The sequence below is a fragment of the Pelophylax lessonae genome (genome assembly GCF_965119305.1).
Source record: "Pelophylax lessonae genome assembly, chromosome: 11".
NCBI classification, from domain to species: Eukaryota; Metazoa; Chordata; class Amphibia; order Anura; family Ranidae; genus Pelophylax; species Pelophylax lessonae.
Window position 1 is genome coordinate 134590093 of NC_138778.1, and position 17197 is coordinate 134607289.

General features: G+C 46.1%; 1 protein-coding gene across 1 annotated transcript in view; it reads right to left on the reverse strand.

Moving 5' to 3' along the window:
* Positions 1 to 10291: 10291 nt before the first annotated feature.
* Positions 10292 to 17197, reverse strand: part of LOC309567061 (E3 ubiquitin/ISG15 ligase TRIM25-like) — a 38079-nt gene continuing 31173 nt past the window's right edge. The window contains exons 3-5 of the mRNA XM_082272384.1: positions 15221 to 15338; positions 10992 to 11090; positions 10292 to 10893 (exon numbers count right to left, since the gene is read on the reverse strand). Of these exons, the coding sequence (XP_082128510.1) occupies positions 10307 to 10893; positions 10992 to 11090; positions 15221 to 15338 (804 nt within the window). The 3' untranslated portion in view covers positions 10292 to 10306. The remainder of the gene's footprint in view (positions 10894 to 10991; positions 11091 to 15220; positions 15339 to 17197) is intronic.

Sequence of the window (17197 nt, forward strand, 5' to 3'; positions counted from 1 at the left end):
CCCTCTGATTTATACTTCTTGAAGGCCAATTTTTTCCCCCTAATAAGTTTTTTGACGCTACAGTTTAGCCAGCCAGGTTTGGCTTTGTCTCTTCTAAATTTATTTCCCATAGGAATGCACTGCAAGATGCCTTTGCCTAATATGTTCCTAAAGCATTCCCATTTTTCCTCTGTGGTCAGGGATCCCAGGGTTTGGTCCCAGTTTACCCTTTCCATCATTGAGTACAATTTTGGAAAGTTTGCCCTTCTGAAGTTTAGGGTTCTTATGTTCCCCACTTGCCTTGTTATATTGTTATTTACACTAAATGTGATCATCCTGTGATCGCTAGAGCCCAGGTTGTCCTGGACTCCTACCTCCGAGATTAGGTCTGGGTCATTAGTGAGCAATAGATCCAGGACTGCGTTTTCTCTGGTAGGGGAATCCACCAACTGTGACATGTAATTATCCAGTAAGGTTTCCGTGAATAGGCGGGCCTTCTGTGAGTGTGCAGTCCCCTCTTCCCAGTCAATGTCGGGGTAATTGAAGTCCCCCAATACGATGACTGATCCCAATTTTGCCACTTTACCCATTAGTGCTAAAAATTCCAGCTCTACCTCCTCCCCTTGGTTAGGTGGCCTATAGCAAACCCCCACAATTACTTTCCCCTTTTCTCCTTCCCTATGGAGTTCAACCCACACAGATTCTAAATCCATGCTCATCCCATCCGTAATGTCACTCCTTTCTATCACCTTTATATTGTTCTTGACATAGAGACATACCCCTCCCCCTCTTTTTCCTACCCTGTCCTTCCGGTACACCGAATACCCTTGGATATTGGCCAGCCAGTCATGTGAGGGGTCGAACCAAGTCTCCGCTATTCCCACAATGTCTATGTCCTCCTCATGTACTAACATTTCCAACTCATCCATTTTATTAGCTAGGCTCCTGGCATTAGCATATACCCCTCTTAGTTTTAAGGAAGTTAAGCGCAATTGGCGGTTATGTTTATTCCTGTTTGGTCTGAGGTTCTCCCGCACAGACCTGCCAATTGACATTGTGGACCTACTGTCGCTTCTGACACTACAGCTGCCTTCTGTCCTCTGCTCCCTCCTGACTGACTCTACTTCTGAGCCCTCCCCCCCGTCTCCTAGTTTAAAAGCCCCTCCAACTTGGTGGCCATCTTTCTCCCCAAAAGAGCTGTACCGTCCCCATTAAGGTGCAGCCCATCCTTACTAAAGAGCCGGTAGCCGACTGAGAAGTCAGCCCAGTTCTCCAGGAACCCAAACCCCTCCTTCCTACACCAATTCCTCAGCCACTTGTTAAGTTCCCTAATCTCCTTCTGCCTCTCTTGTGTGGCTCGAGGTACAGGCAGTATTTCAGAGAAAACCACCTTGGATGTCCTTTTCCTCAATCTATTACCTAAGTCCCTGAAATCGTTCTTAAGGATCCTCCACCTACCTTTAACTTTGTCATTAGTGCCCACATGCACCATGACCGCTGGGTCATCCCCAGCCCCGCACAACAATCTGTCTGCCAGATCTGCGATGTGCCGAACTCGGGCGCCCGGTAAACAACAAACTGTTCGGTTCACGAGATCTTTTTTACAGATTGCCCTCTCTGTCCTCTTGATAATTGAGTCCCCAACTACCACAACCTTTCTAACCTTTCCTGAGTTACGGCCCCCCTTCTTCCTGGAGCCGTCCCTCCCCTGGCAGCTGGGGGAGGGTGCATGCTCCAGCTCTGCCACCCCTGAGCTGATATCCCCCTCAACCTGCAACATCGCAGATTTGTTAGGGTGTACCAACTCAGGATTGGCCTCCCTGGCACTCCTCCCTCTACCCTTCCTAACCATCACCCAGCTGCGTACCTCTGCTGCTTGCGTCTCCTCTGTTCCTCCCTCCTCTATGCTGGCCCCTACCAGCGCCTGATAGGTAATGTCCAAGCTCCTTTCCAGGTTGTTGATGCCACGCAGTGTTGCCACTGTGTTCTGTAGGTCCAGGATCTGGTCTACCAGAGCAACAAGTTGCTCACATCTTGCACAGCAGTATTCGCCCTCGAATGGTTCATCAAGGAACGCATACATGCAGCAAGAAGTGCACTGAGTGGCATCCGCAATCCTGTCGGACATTATTACCCACTACTCTATGGGGATATATTAACGAACTGCTCTTCCTAACCTACACTACCTCTAACTTCCCTGGTACTAAACCTGGGGTACTCACCAGTCGCTAATATACTAACCAGTCACCAAGATACTCACCAGTCGCAAAGATCCAACAGACGCAAAGATACTCACCAGTCGCAACGATACTCACCAGTCGCAACGTTACTCACCAGTCGCAACGATACTTACCAGTCGCAATGATACTCACCAGTCGCAACGATACTCACCAGTCGCAAAGATCCAACAGACGCAAGATACTCACCAGTCGCAAAGATACTCACCAGTCGCAAAGATACTCACCAGTCGCAAGGATACTCACCAGTCGCATGGATACTCTCCAGTCGCAAAGATACTCACCAGTCGCAAGGATACTCACCAGTCGCAAAGATACTCACCAGTCGCAAGGATACTCACCAGTCGCAAGATACTCACCAGTCGCAAAGAATCTCACCAGTCGCAAAGAATCTCACCAGTCGCAAGATACTCACCCGATACACACCAGTTGCAAATATACTCACCAGTCGCAAGATGCTAACCCTCGCAAGATGCTAACCAGTCGCAAAATGCTCACTAGTCGCTAAGATACTCACCAGTCTCTAAAATACTCACGGTCGATCAGTCAAGAGTGCCGTCGGTCGGTCGCAGAACAGTCTTGTCGGTCGCAGAACAGTCTTGTCGGTCGCAGAACAGTCTTGTCAGTCGCAGAACAGTCTTGTCAGTCGCAGAGCAGTCTTGTCAGTCGCAGACTTTCAATGCAGACTGACCACAGCGTGCCCCCTTTCAATGCAGACTGACCACAGAGTGCCCCCTTTCAATGCAGACTGACCACAGCATGCCCCCCTTTCAATGCAGACTGACCACAGCGTGCCCCCTTTCAATGCAGACTGACCACAGCGTGCCCCCCTTTCAATGCGGAGTGCCCAGAGCGTGCCCCCCTTTCAATGCGGAGTGCCCAGAGCGTGCCCCCCTTTCAATGCAGAGTGCCCCCTTTCAATGCGGAGTGCCCAGAGCGTGCCCCCCTTTCAATGCGGAGTGCCCAGAGCGTGCCCCCCTTTCAATGCGCAGTGCCCAGAGCGTGCCCTCCTTTCAATGCGCAGTGCCCAGAGCGTGCCCCCCTTTCAATGCGGAGTGCCCAGAGCGTGCCCCCCTTTCAATGCAGAGTGCCCCCTTTCAATGCGCAGTGCCCAGAGCGTGCCCCCCTTTCAATGCAGAGTGACCACAGAGTGCCCCCTTTCAATGCGGAGTGCCCAGAGCGTGCCCCCTTTCAATGCAGAGTGCCCAGAGCGTGCCCCCCCTTTCAATGCGGAGTGACCACAGCGTGCCCCCCCTTTCAATGCGGAGTGACCACAGCGTGCCCCCTTTCAATGCGGAGTGCCCACAGCGTGCCCCCTTTCAATGCGGAGTGCCCAGAGCGTGCCCCCCTTTCAATGCGGAGTGCCCAGAGCGTGCCCCCCTTTCAATGCGCAGTGCCCAGAGCGTGCCTCCCTTTCAATGCGGAGTGCCCAGAGCGTGCCCCCCTTTCAATGCAGAGTGCCCCCTTTCAATGCGCAGTGCCCAGAGCGTGCCCCCCTTTCAATGTGGAGTGCCCAGAGCGTGCCCCCCTTTCAATGTGGAGTGCCCAGAGCGTGCCCCCCTTTCAATGTGGAGTGCCCAGAGCGTGCCCCCCTTTCAATGCGGAGTGACTGAAAACAATGCAGAGTGAACAGTGTGCCAAGCCCCAGAGCACTTGACTTACCTGTTCTTGCAGCGGGCGGCTTCCTCTCTTCGAGTCCTCCCGCGTCCCGCCTCCCGCCTCCTCCTCGGCCAATGACATTGGCCGAGGAGGAGGCGGATCTGTGAGACAGTAGCGAATTTTCATTCGCTATTGTCACAAAAATGGGCGGGCTCGAGGCGCGCTGCTCTGCGCTTCGGGTCCAGCCTTTTCGGAGAATTCAGTGTCAGAACGGAGCCATCGGCTCCTTCTGACACAGCGGCACGGGGGGCCGGACAGAAGGATCGCGCGGGCCGCAGGTTCCCCACCCCTGCCCTAGACCAACAAGCAGTTTAATGAATCTCAACCTGACAGTAACCTCTATGGTCATGAATGGAAGTTATTCCTACAAGAAGGAGCTTCCCAGAAGTTGAAGCAGTTGATCTATCAACATCCAGTTGGGTCGGCAGGTAAGCCTTTATAGCCACCAGACCTAGCGGTCTCCAAGCTCCTCATCAGGATCCGTAGTCGTCCAGCTGGGATGAGGGCAATAATGTCTTGATGGCCTTGCAGGCTGCGGTATCCTCAAGTACAGTCTTTGGCCCAAGGACCTCCTAATCTCCTTCCTCAGATTTCAGACCTTACACCATGGGGCCAAGTGTATCCAAATTCAGCCAAGTTAGATCTACCATCTGGGAGACCAAGTACGGAAGGCTCATCTAGGGGTCTTGAGTTTCAGCATTTGAAACCCTGTGGAAGCCAGGCCACCTGCTACAAGCTTCAAGTATACTAGAACATAGGAAACCTTGCGGAATTTAAGGATGGAATCCTCTGCTTCCTAATGTAAAGATTAGGATGTCTGCAAGTAAATCGAGATAAGGGATTAGGTGGTAGCCAAGTCTTGGTCAAGTCCTCTCTGCATGAGATCCAAGGATTACCGCACATCTTGGTAAACCAATTCCGAAAGGCTTGTACAGATAGTTCTTTCCCCTTAGAACTTGCAGTGCAACTAGTGTTGGGAAGGATATCCCACTCCATTCTTCTGAACAAGACTCCCTCAATATTTTCTGTGACACTAAAGCAGCATTTCCTAATGCTATCACGTCTGGGAGAAGGATTTCAGATATCCAAGCGTCAAGCGGTAAACTACCTTATTGCTACCATTATCAAACATAGTTACATAGTTACATAGTTACATAGTTAGTGAGGCTGAAAAAAGACACAAGTCCATCCAGTTCAACCTATGATGTGTGTGTGTGTTTGCTTTTAACCGTACATTGTATACCCCTGTATGTTGTGGTCTTTAAGGTGTCCATCCAATAGTTTTTTGAAACTATCAATGCTCCCTGCTGATACGACTGCTTGCGGAAGAGAATTCCACATCCTTACCGCTCTTACAGTGAAGAACCCCTTACGCACTTTAAGGTTAAACCGCCTTTCCTCAAGTTTTAGTGAGTGGCCACGTGTCTTATTGTATCTCCTTTCTCTGAATAGTTTGTTCCTTATGCTAGGGTAGCCAGTACAGTATTTGTACATTGATATCATATCCCCCCTCAATCGTCTCTTCTCCAGAGAGAATAAGTTCAGTGCTTGTAGTCTTTCCTCATAGCTGATGTCCTCCATTCCCCTAATTATTTTTGTTGCCCTTCTCTGGACTTTCTCCAGTTCCAGCACATCCTTCCTGAGGACCGGTGCCCAGAACTGGACAGCATACTCCAGATGTGGCTGGACCAGAGTCTTGTAGAGTGGGAGAATAATCTCTTTATTTCTGGAGTGAATCCCCTTTTTTATACAACCCAGTATTCTGTTGGCTTTGCTTGCAGCGGCTTGGCATTGCATGCCACTTCCAAGCCTGTTGTCTACCAGTACCCCCAGGTCCCTTTCCATCCTAGACTCACCCAGAGGTTCCCCCCCTAGTGAGTAGCTTGCTTTCTGGTTTCTGGCCCCCAAGTGCATTACTTTACATTTTTCTACATTAAATCTCATCTGCCATGTAGTTGCCCACCCCGTTATTTTGTTCAGGTCTGCTTGCAAGATTTCCACATCCTGCATAGAAGATATTGGCATGCCTAATTTAGTATCATCTGCAAGATACTGTAGCTCTAGTTTCCTCTTCTCCAGCACCACACAAAGGTCTGCATCCTTGCATCTGGAACAGGACATCGCCCCAACAAGCATGTCCACACTGAAACGTCTAAGTCACCACAAGCTTGGGTAGTGGACTCTATGTGGAAGAAATACATGGAAGTGGCCCTTCTCTAGAAGGTCAGGCAGTGGCCTCTTAAGGCCTGGCGATATCAGAAGACATTCACTGTCCACTAGGATGATGGCATCATCTCAAGTCAAAGTAGCCTAGGGGGCTTATAGGGCAAAAATGAATCCATCAATCTAGTGCAGAACCCACTTTATCAGATGGATAGCGTGCTCATGGGCAGAATTCATAGGTCCAGAATTATTTTTACAGGATACCAACTAGGTGTATATACTAAAATACATTTTAGCCTATTACAACGTTAATCAAGAAACCTTGGAAACAGGGGAGTTGACTTCAGTTCCAAATGAGTCTAAGGATATGTTGAATTATGGGTTTTGTTGGTGTTCTACATCCCATACGTGTATGCTGTCATGCTTGGACAGGAAAACGGAAAATGTTATACTTACCTTTCCTGATGCATAAGCATGACAGCATACAGGTCCCTCCCTTGGGGGTTTCACATTTGAGTATAGTTATGAGAATGTCTCCTTAGGGAAGGCGACTCATTTATATAGTATGACAAGTCCTGATTGGGTGAGGGGCAGAGCCTATTCCCATACGTGTATGCTGTCATGCTTATGCATCAGGAAAGGAAAATTACCATCAGGTAAGTATAACATTTTCAGTTTTCCCTCTCTTCTAGGATGCAAAACCCTACCTCACAAGTCCTGCAGTCAGTTCAAGCCCATAGGGAAGTATCCCTATTATGGGGTTCCTTTAGAGGGGAAAAAGTCCTTAGTCCTCTTCATCCTTATTCCAGAACCTTCTTAAATCCTTCAGCTTACTAACTCCTCCCCTTGTATTTATGGCCTCAGGACAAAGTAGTGGAAAGAACCACACCTACAAGGGGGGGGGGGGGGGCACCTGTCATGTACCTGGTGGAAGAGCCTGATACAATGAGGAAGGCCTCTTTTACACCTCTGACCCCAGATAGAGCAGGCAGGTAGCACAGGAGTACAGAGTGGCACAAGTGCCTATTGGTCTTGCTAGTAACAGGGCTGGATGAATTCTCAGGATCTAGCAGGTGTAGACCATCGGTAGACCGCAGCAGAGCAGGAGTGCCAGATGGATACCAGTAAGTCGGAGACAGGAGCAGGCAAGTACTGGAGATAGCAGACAGGCAGACAGGCAGTGAGCGACAACAGTGAAATATAGGCAGAGGCTTGCAGCAGGCAGTCCAGCAGCATTGGGGAAAAAAGCGAAGTCAGACGAACCGGGTTATACACAGGCAGACAGGTCAGGTGCAGATGCGTAGGCAGGAGCAATGTCAGGATGCAAGCCGAGTAGGTAACAGATCAGAGGAGAAGCAGCAAAGGGAACAGGCAGAATCAAGCCGAAATCAATGCAGGCAGAGTTCAGGAGTAGTCAAGACAAGTCTGGCTAGTAACAGTAGTCAGATGCAGAGTAACAGGTTGCAGGTATGCACAGGAACGCTGCAGACAAGAAAGCACTGAAGAATAGCATGGTCTCAGTTTAAATAGCCTACTTGGCACCAATGCGAGCAGCGCGCATGCGCACACGCACGAATATGCGCGTGCACAATTTCTCATAGCATGAACAGGAACATGAATTAGCCTGTGCCAGGATGCTATCTAGAAGAGCTATCCTGTCTGCTGGAATGTCCTTCCTGACAGCACCACAACAGCAAAATACTTAACACTTTACCCCTGCTTACAAGTCTTTTCCCTATCATGCATCCTGGAGATTGATCAGCATGCTGGTAAATTATTACCCACTTCCATTACAGAACAGGAGTGCACAATTACACAATTCAGTCTCACACAGCAAACTTACAACCAGGCTTACAGGCACTTGTAATACACAGGTAGCACAACCGTCTCTCTAGAAGTTGTGAATACTTTGCTTAGTACACAATAAACTAAACATATTCATTTTGTATTTAATATTCTAAAAACACTGAACAGTGCATGGACATACTGTTTGTAAAGAAAAAATTATTACAAAAAACAAGAAAGAAAATTACATACAGAGATATTGGCAAATTGCTATAAAAAGAAATTGTGGGAAAAACAGAATTGAACATCAGAATTTGAGTAGTATTGTTTTATCGTGTTGGGAGCACACTGGGGAAAGCCAGGAACCGCCTTGTTCAGAACAAGCTTCAGAATAATTAGATTGCTTAGTTTAATGACGCTTACCTTTATATGGGTAGAGGTGTGGGACAGGCTCTTTCCCCTTGGCTAGATACCTTTTGGGGTGGTACTCTGCCAGGTGTGGGGAAAGTTCTTGCCTTTGAAGAGGTCATAGAATATATGGACCAGCTGTTGGATTTCTGATACTAGTGGATCGTTCTGATCATAGCGACAGGGCTGGCCCAAGACATTGTGCTGCCTGGGTCCAAAAATTAAATGCTGCCACCCCCCCAAAAAAAAAACGCCCACCAAAAGGCCCACACAATTTTTATTTTAATTCATGATAATTGAAACTAAGATTACATGTATTAGGAAGTCAGATTTATATGCAACATCACCTTATCTACATGCACAATTATATGACATACCATTATGTTCAATTCCAAACCACAGACTACAGTAGTATTTTGTTTGTCTGAATGTCTGATGCCATTGCACACACCACAATCACATAAGGAACGTTCCCCGGAGGAGACCCTCCGCCTCCTCATACTCATCAGTTTGCATTACAGTTGGCAGTACGAGATGGGGAAATGCCACCCGTAATGTGCCACAAACTGATGACACATAAAACTGCTGGAAAAAAAAAAATCTTGGACATCAAATTGCTGCCCCTCTCAAAGTTCTGCCTGGGTCCAATGGACCCAAGGCAGGGTCAGCCCTGCATAGCGAGTCCAAACACAACATGACTAAGGGCCCAAATAACCATTTACTAGGTTCTCAGATGGTTTTGTAGCTTATGGTGTGTACTGTCAGAAGGAATAACTGTCAACTCAAGACTAATATTTTGGATCTTATGAGAGATAAAAAAATCATTCCCTCTGATCTTTGGTAAATAAGTGACAATCTAAGACCATTTATTGCCCTAGCAGTCACAAAGCCTGAGAGGCTTCTTCTATGGGTATATCCCCCCAGTGGGGTGATACATGATTACCTTTATCTTTAGCCCTAGCCTACAGGATCTTGGCATGGAGCCTGAGGGGGTTTCTTGTTGCCCTCACGCAAATCTGACGCTACATTTGTCCATAATACTAGAACTTCTTGGAAGAATGATGATCATATCCTACATTTCTATATCTAATAAGACAAGAATGGGTGAGTATTTGCTTCTGGAGAGGGTGTATATTATCTGACCCTTTTACTTTGCTCTGCATGAGCTCCCTCCGGCTCACCTGCCCCCTACCTATCCATTAAAATACATGTGCTTCCACTGTGGTGACTCTTAGAAGTTAAGCCCCGTACACACACGCAGATCGTCGTCATACAAATGTTCCTCTTTTCTCCCCGGGATGTCGGTGTCTGTTGAAAAGTGCAAAGACAGCACAAGGACAGCACAAGAATTTTGTCTGCAGACTTCAGCTGACTGCAGAAGTGATGTCATGTAATGATTAACTTTCCCTGTGTTTTTTATTTTCTGAGCATGCCCAGTCTTGCAAATCTGCGGTCTGTCGGCCGAATTCTGTACTGACAGGCGAACAACCGTCCGTTCTGGTGTCCGCAGACAAAAATTTTCATGTTTGCAAGAAAGACTTTTGTCCGCGGATTGTGCGCAGACATCTGTCGGAGGCACCATACTAACACGCATACAATCGGCAGATCTTTCGTCCGCCGACGTTTGTATGCCGACGATCGGTACGTGTGTACGGGCCTTTAGAGTCAGGGTCTACAGAAAATGGGGTGCCTTGCCAGGGCTCTGTGGCTTATGCATGTATTTGCAAATGTGTGCAGACTAAACCTCTGTTTTTAATGCATAATGTTAGACCGGTCAATTCAGTTGGCCACAGGCTGGTGGGTAAGTTGAGCTTGGAAATGTATTTGGTTTTATTTGACATACAATGCCCTTCTAGCGTTCCTTGCTGCTAAGGCCAGGTATAGGTGGGGGCAGTGGCTATTTGTTTGCAAAGGAGAAAGTCATTTTAACAGCATGCACAAAGACGAGATAGGTAATAAATACAGTGTATTATTTTGCTGTTCTGCTTTAGAATATCATGTTTGAAAAAAAAAGTAGAATTTTACACTTTAGCATGTACTTTGTTGTACAGTAATCCATTAGTACTGAGGATAGGTCAGAATTCTGCGGATATTTGCCTATGGAAACGTCTGTTAAAGTTACTGTGGTGAGTTGGCATTGCTTCCCCAATGGACATAATAGAGTTCCAGCTGACATAAAATATGGGATATACTGGTTGGATGAAGGAAGCACTGAACTGGTGAAGAAGTGGCATATCATCCGATACCTCGTGGAAGGACAGACTCCCCTCATCCCAGTCCAAAAATATGCCAAGTTTCTCCTGTAGTCCTGTGGCTACCAAAATTCTCTGACCATCATGCCATGCATAACAGCGACTGCTGCTCCATTCCAGGCACCAAGACTTTGAATTTCTACCAGCCAAGCAGTAGCTCTGGTGACCTTTTCGAGAGATGTTATGATAGGTGACACCTAAGCTTACTCGATTTCCAGACAGATGGACCTCCCAATAATGTCTCCCATGGACCATTGGCTCCCTGCCAAGAACTTGGGTGTAATGATCAAAGCGTCCGGGATGGTCTGAGTAAGCCTGAGGCTGCAGCTTGCACAGAACTCTGCGGTTATCTTGCGTAAGACATAAGTTGTGATGGGCAGTTTCGGGGTCTAAGGTGACTTCTCGGAGATCTAAACATGACAAAGGATAGCCATCAGTTAAATTGACTAACACGGGTAAGCAAGGGTAATTCTTAGAGTTCAGATATAATGAATAAAAAATGTCTTACACTGAAGGAACTCCGCTCGTATCCGTGGGATCAGAGGCTGCAAGGAACATCCCCACAGTTTAGGTGGTGATATGGGGTAGCTGGTCTGTGTACACCACACTGTAAGACAAAATAAGAGTTTTACTGAAGCAAGCAAAGTAGGACTTCATCCAAAAACAAGATAAAAAATCAACAGTCCATTAAAAGATGAAATAGCAAAACCAACTTTTCCTGCAATATTCAGATTCCAGCTCGGCTTCAAATCAAAACATTATCCCCATAGTACTTTTTCTGCGGCTAGACGTCTCCAAGTCAGATGGTCATCATTATTCAACCCACTTTCTCCAAGCCCAGGTCATCCTTGAGGCTGATTTTACACCTAAACGTGTGACAAAACATACAATAGTGTGCATTTTGCCACATGTTTCTGATATGCACTGCAAACCTGCTACAATCACAAGCTGCGCTTGTGGTGCTATTAATTAATAACGGCACCCCAAGCACAAGTAGCAGACGCGCATTTGTCAACAAAATGCACAATAAACACACCAAAAAGTGCAGTGTAAAAATGCCTGACTCTCCACAAGTGAGAAGATTCTGAAATTACTTTGGGGCATTTCTTGGAGGTAGCGCAGCTCACTCAAGTTAAAGGGCTGCCCTAGGCATGACGCATAGGGGAAAAAAAAACATGAGCAGAAATGTAAATTCCCCGCTACACTCAAGTGTAAATGCAGCCTAACTCTCCCTAGCCTCTGATTGGACAGTGAAATGAGAAACCGCACAGTGATGTCATTCTGCTTTATCTTCCAATAAACATGCTTCTTGACTTGAACTGATTGCCTCCTTGAACTGCTTTCACACTTTACACTCCAGCCCTGCTGTACAGAGACTGAAAGAGGCTGATACCAGGTCAAATTCAAGTACTTGCACTGCTTGCATAAAACATTCATTTAGTGAGGTATTCATGATTACATAGCTGAATTCATTTCTATCTTTTATACCTGCCCAGAGTCAAACCTTGATGCTTGCAACCCTCAAAAAATTCAAGTACATAAAAACAGCTCTCCATTATCTTCTGTATTATTATTTTAGTTAAAAAGGAAGCTATAAAAGTTTTATTTGAAATTTTTTTATATGCTTTTTAAACATATATTTTATGAGTGCTGTGTTTTTGTTTTGTGTGTTTGTTAAATACTTTGCAAATAAAAATTCATTTTATGCTTTAAAAAAAAAAAACCCAGAGCACTTTGGCTTTTCTAAAGAAGATTGATGGGAGGATACTCTTACTAATTATGTTGTTTTGTTATAGTTTGAGCTACTGACTTCTGTAGGCAACAGGCTTTTCTAAGCAGCAGATAGGAACTGTAAAATGTGAAAAGTAGCCTAACTCTCCAGCTTCTGGTTGGCAACAAGAGTACATAATATTACTATATAATTGTAGCACTGTCCCCGCAGGAACTGCTGAGTATTGTTTTGACAAGCTCCCCTGGATACCAGCACTCAATTAACTTTGGCAATAGCCCCTGGATCCCACCTTGCTCCTGCTTGCTCGTCACAAATGAACAGTCTACGGGTGTTGTTTTTTTTTTTTGTTGTTGTTTATTTGTAATAGGGATCGGAGAAGGGAATAGTGAGATACTCCAATTGAACTATTCACATTGGTGGAGGACTTCTATCTTCAGAACTATGCCTGAGAATTTGGAACAGCCAGGCTGTTAATCCACACTGCCACAAGTGTAGATGTGGTTAAGTCTCTTGCTCTCTTTGCTCCCTGACAAGATGACTTGATGGACGATAACTTATCTTCAGGACACTCTCACTAGCATCTTCTTCCCACTGACACCCATACACTGACTATCCTAGGAGAAGGGGTGGCCCACCTCAGGTCAGGCCCCTTGACACGAGTTTCTGTGCTCACTGTACTGCACAGATAGATCCTCCAGTGTCTCCTCTCTCAGTCAGCTTCTCTGGACCTCCGGGTTCAGCTCCTCACTGCTACTCTTCAGGCCCTCAGGACAACCATTATACTCACAAACAATTGTATATAGCACACATGTAAACACGATCGGACAAATAGTCTCCAAGGTAGCCAAGGCACTCCACAGTGCTGGATGACATGCTGTTTTCTTCTTTTAAACAATGTATGTTTTTAATGGTGGATGATTTTTTGCCTTTTATTCTCAGTCCTCAATATTCTTCCAATAAGTTTTTTCTGTCAGTGCTGCCACCATAACCCAATATTGGTGGAGGCTGAGGGTGGTTTGTTATCATCAGCTGACCTTTGCTCCCTGTGAGGCGGGACAGCATGCAAATGGGTGGAGCCAACTAACTATTTAACACCTTGCCAATGCGGGTTGTGGTTCAGTAGCACTCTTTGGCTCTGAGGAAAAGGGTTTGCCCTCGAAATGCGTCAGCCTAAGCAGATTCGTGCGGACACCAGCACGTTATCCAGCACTGTGGAGTTCCTTGGCTACCTTGGAGAATATTTGTCCGGTCGTGTTTACATGTGTGCTATCTACAATTGTTTGTGAGTATAATGTATGTCATTTTGGATTTTAATAAACCTTTTTAGTGGTAATGCACAAGGTCGGTGCACCCCTCTCTTGTTGTTGTCGTTTAGTGTTTTTGGATACCTTTGGTCCTGAGGGGGGCGGCAAGACCTTAAGCGATGCCAGCAAAGACCATTTAATATTGTTTTTTTTCGTTCCATACCACTTGAGTGCAGGAGAATTTTTAAGTTCTCAGGACAACCCCCTGAGGCCACATGGCACCTCTACAGAGAAGGCAGCCGCCCCCTCCCTCTGGGACTCTGCTATCCAGTCGAAAGACCTCGAGCACATGTTCTCCTGGCATTTATATAGAATCCCAACATGCACCGAGGCGACTTTCCCTCTGCCAATCATCAGGACTGTATCAAAAGCCAATGCACCCATTCATAAGGTTTCCTCCCACTGTCCAACATGCCTCCCCATTGGACCAGTGTAAAACACTCTCCAGACAGAATGAGTTGCATGCTGAGCACATTGAGCAGACCTCTCTAACAGATCCTGCTCTCTGGTAGGCAGAAAGCAATATAGATTTACCTGAAGCTCTTCTGGTAAGCAGACAGAGCTCAAAATATACTCTCTCACTAGCACCTACCGTGTTTCCCCGAAAATAAGATCGGGTCTTATATTAATTTTGGCACCAAAAGACACAGTAGGGCTTATTTTTGGGGTAGGTTTTATAATGTTCTGTCCTGTCCCTCTCTTCCCTCCCTGCGTGCCAAGAATCCAGTGTGAACCTAGTTTACCATAGTGTATATAAAATCCTAGGATGCACTTTATTAGTGTTTTTTATATGTCCAGTGTGTGTTTTTGTAATACAAAAGTGTAAAATACCTGCATTACATCACTGCTGTGTCTCCCACTCTCTCCTGTCTCTCATACCGTCTCTCATACTGTCTCTCATCCTCTCCTGTCAGAGGGGGATCTCAGCCCATCCCCTCTGCAGTTTACACAGAAGCGCAGGGTAGATTAGATTACAATAGTGTGAAATACCTTCTACATCGCCACTCCAGGCTCAGCTGATCTGCCGCCCTGTTCTCCCCCGCTGACAGCTGGGGGGTCACGGAAGGGCCGATGTATCGAAGGTATTTCCCACAATTCTAATCGAATACCGGCGCTTCTGTGTAAACTGCAGAGGGGAGGGGCTGAGATACTCCTCTGACAGCTACCGGTATGAGAGGAGAAAGACAGAATCAGCTGAGAGCAGAGCGGCGATGCAGGGAAGGTATTTCACACTATTATATTACAAAAACACACATTGGACATTATTTAAAACACTAATAAAGTGCATCCTAGGATTTTTCATACACTAAACTAGGGCTTATTTTCAGGGTAGGGCTTATATTGCAGCCCTCCCCAAAAATAACACTAGGTCTTACTTTCAGAGTAGGTCTTACTTTCGGGGAAACACTGTACCTAGGAGGGTGCTACATAATATTTCACATTTATGTGACTAAAAATTTCGATATGGCCATAATCAAGAAAGGAGGTGAAAGAAAACATTTAAGGTCAAAAAAGCTTACACTTACACATAAAGGTAAAAACAAGTTGACATTGGTGTCCTGCTTTTTAGCTGGACTCATTCTGCTGTACTGTACTCTTTATATTCTTTATACTCTTTACTTAGCATAGCAGCTGCTTTCCATGATCCTGTTCTTTTGTACTGCCTACTCTGGTCCATAGTCACAATCTCTATGACTTTACCTTGTTGTACCAGCCTCCCCATGTGGTCTGCACACATCTCTTGTAAACACTCTTTAAAGTTAGTAACAGCTGCATAAAGTCCATTCCACTGTGTATCCTGTTCTCCAAGCGGCTCCTCCTAAAATGCAAAACCGGAGAGTTAAAATGTGTCAGGTACTAGGGCATTCCTCGTTACCCTTTACTGGAAGCATTATACCACCTCAATCACTACACACACCCCACCCGACTTCCTCAGTTGCTGGAAAGTTCATCTGGTTGACAAATTACACAGATAAAGGTCACATGTGTCACTCAAACAGGACGTCCTTGAACAAATGGTCTTAGATAGGATGCTTGCAAAACAATTTGAAAACATATGTACATTATTTGCAATGTTTCTGCAGATACTATAGCAAACCATGAGCCAGTGAAGTAACAACGTATGCAGCAGGGCCTGCAGCAGGACCTCATCTAAAACTAGCCATACACAGCTAGCCTTCTGTTTTGTCCTATGGAGAAATTACCTAATTCCCCCATCTAGGCTAAACAGCAAGGATAGAGGAATATCCCTTGCCCGTTATTGTATTCAGACATTGAGAACCCATGGCTGTCTGAATACCAGAACAATGACAGTATCTGGTGGGATGCAGTTACTGTTTGGCTGACAGATTTCCACCGGGCTCCTTCGATTTTGTAATCAAAGATGAATGAATTGGGTGGTGGCGGCAGGGTTATCCACAGCTCCAATTTCAAGTTGGGAGCATGAAATGGTTTAAAATGTCTCGGTATGCTGACACCTTAAGAGTTCCCTTCACTGGAACTAAGGGGCCAAGTCCAACTGCTGAAAAACAACCCACATCATAATCCAAATGATTTGGACCCGTGCACAAAGAAAGGTCCATAAAGACATGGATGAGCGAGTTTGGGGTGGAGGAATTTGACTGGTCTGCACAGAGTCCTGACCTCAACCTGATAGAACACCTTTGGGATGAATTAGGGTGGAGACTGCAAGCCAGGCATTCTCATCCACATCAGTACTTGACCTTAGAAATGTGCTTCTGGAAGAATGATCAAACATTCCCATAGACACACTCCTAAACCTTGTGGACAGCCTTCCCAGAAGAGTTGAAGCTGTTATAGCTGCAAAGGGTGGGCCAACTCAATATTGAACCTTACGGACTAAGACTGGGATGCCATTAACGTTAATGTGCGTGTAAAGGCTGACGTCCCAATACTTTTGTTAATATAGTGTATTTATGGAATTTTTTATTTTTTTTTAATACTAGTAATGAGGATAATCAACGACTTATAGCGGGACTGTGATATTTCGGCGGACATCTCAGATACTAACTGCCACTTTACACACTTTGTGGGAACCAGTGATTATTGCAGTGATCAGTGCTAAAAATATGCACTGTCACTGTACTAATGACACTGGCTGGGAAGGGGTTAAATATCTAGAGTGATCAAAAGGGTTAACTGTGTGCCTAGCCAGTGTTTTTCTGTACACAGTGTGCTGCTTTCACTAGGGGAAGAGATGGATTCTAGTCCCTGCTTTGCCATCCATCCCTTCCCCCCTGTCAGAACAGAGATCTGCCTTGTTTACACAGTTCTGTGTGGTTTACTGACGATCGCCGGGTGCCAGAGGACATTGAGTGCCCAACACCCACAGATCGTCTTCTGCTGTGAAAAATCACAGCAGAAGCGGCCCGCCAGCGTGCACATGCCCCCTGCAGGTGGAAGTGCAGGATCACGTATACAATATATAGGTGATCTGGCGCAAAGCTGCTACCCTGTAGCGGTAAAACTGCTATAGGACAGTCACCAACTGGTTAAAGTCATCACAAACAATTAGGTGGCACTAATTGCACCTGAAGGGAGAGAGGACAAGAACGGTAGTTCATAGTAGACTGTCTTCATTGGGGCTGGTTATAGCCAACTCAGTAGATTGCTTATAAAAAGAGCTGGGTGTATTTGTACATGCGCCAAATTTAAACG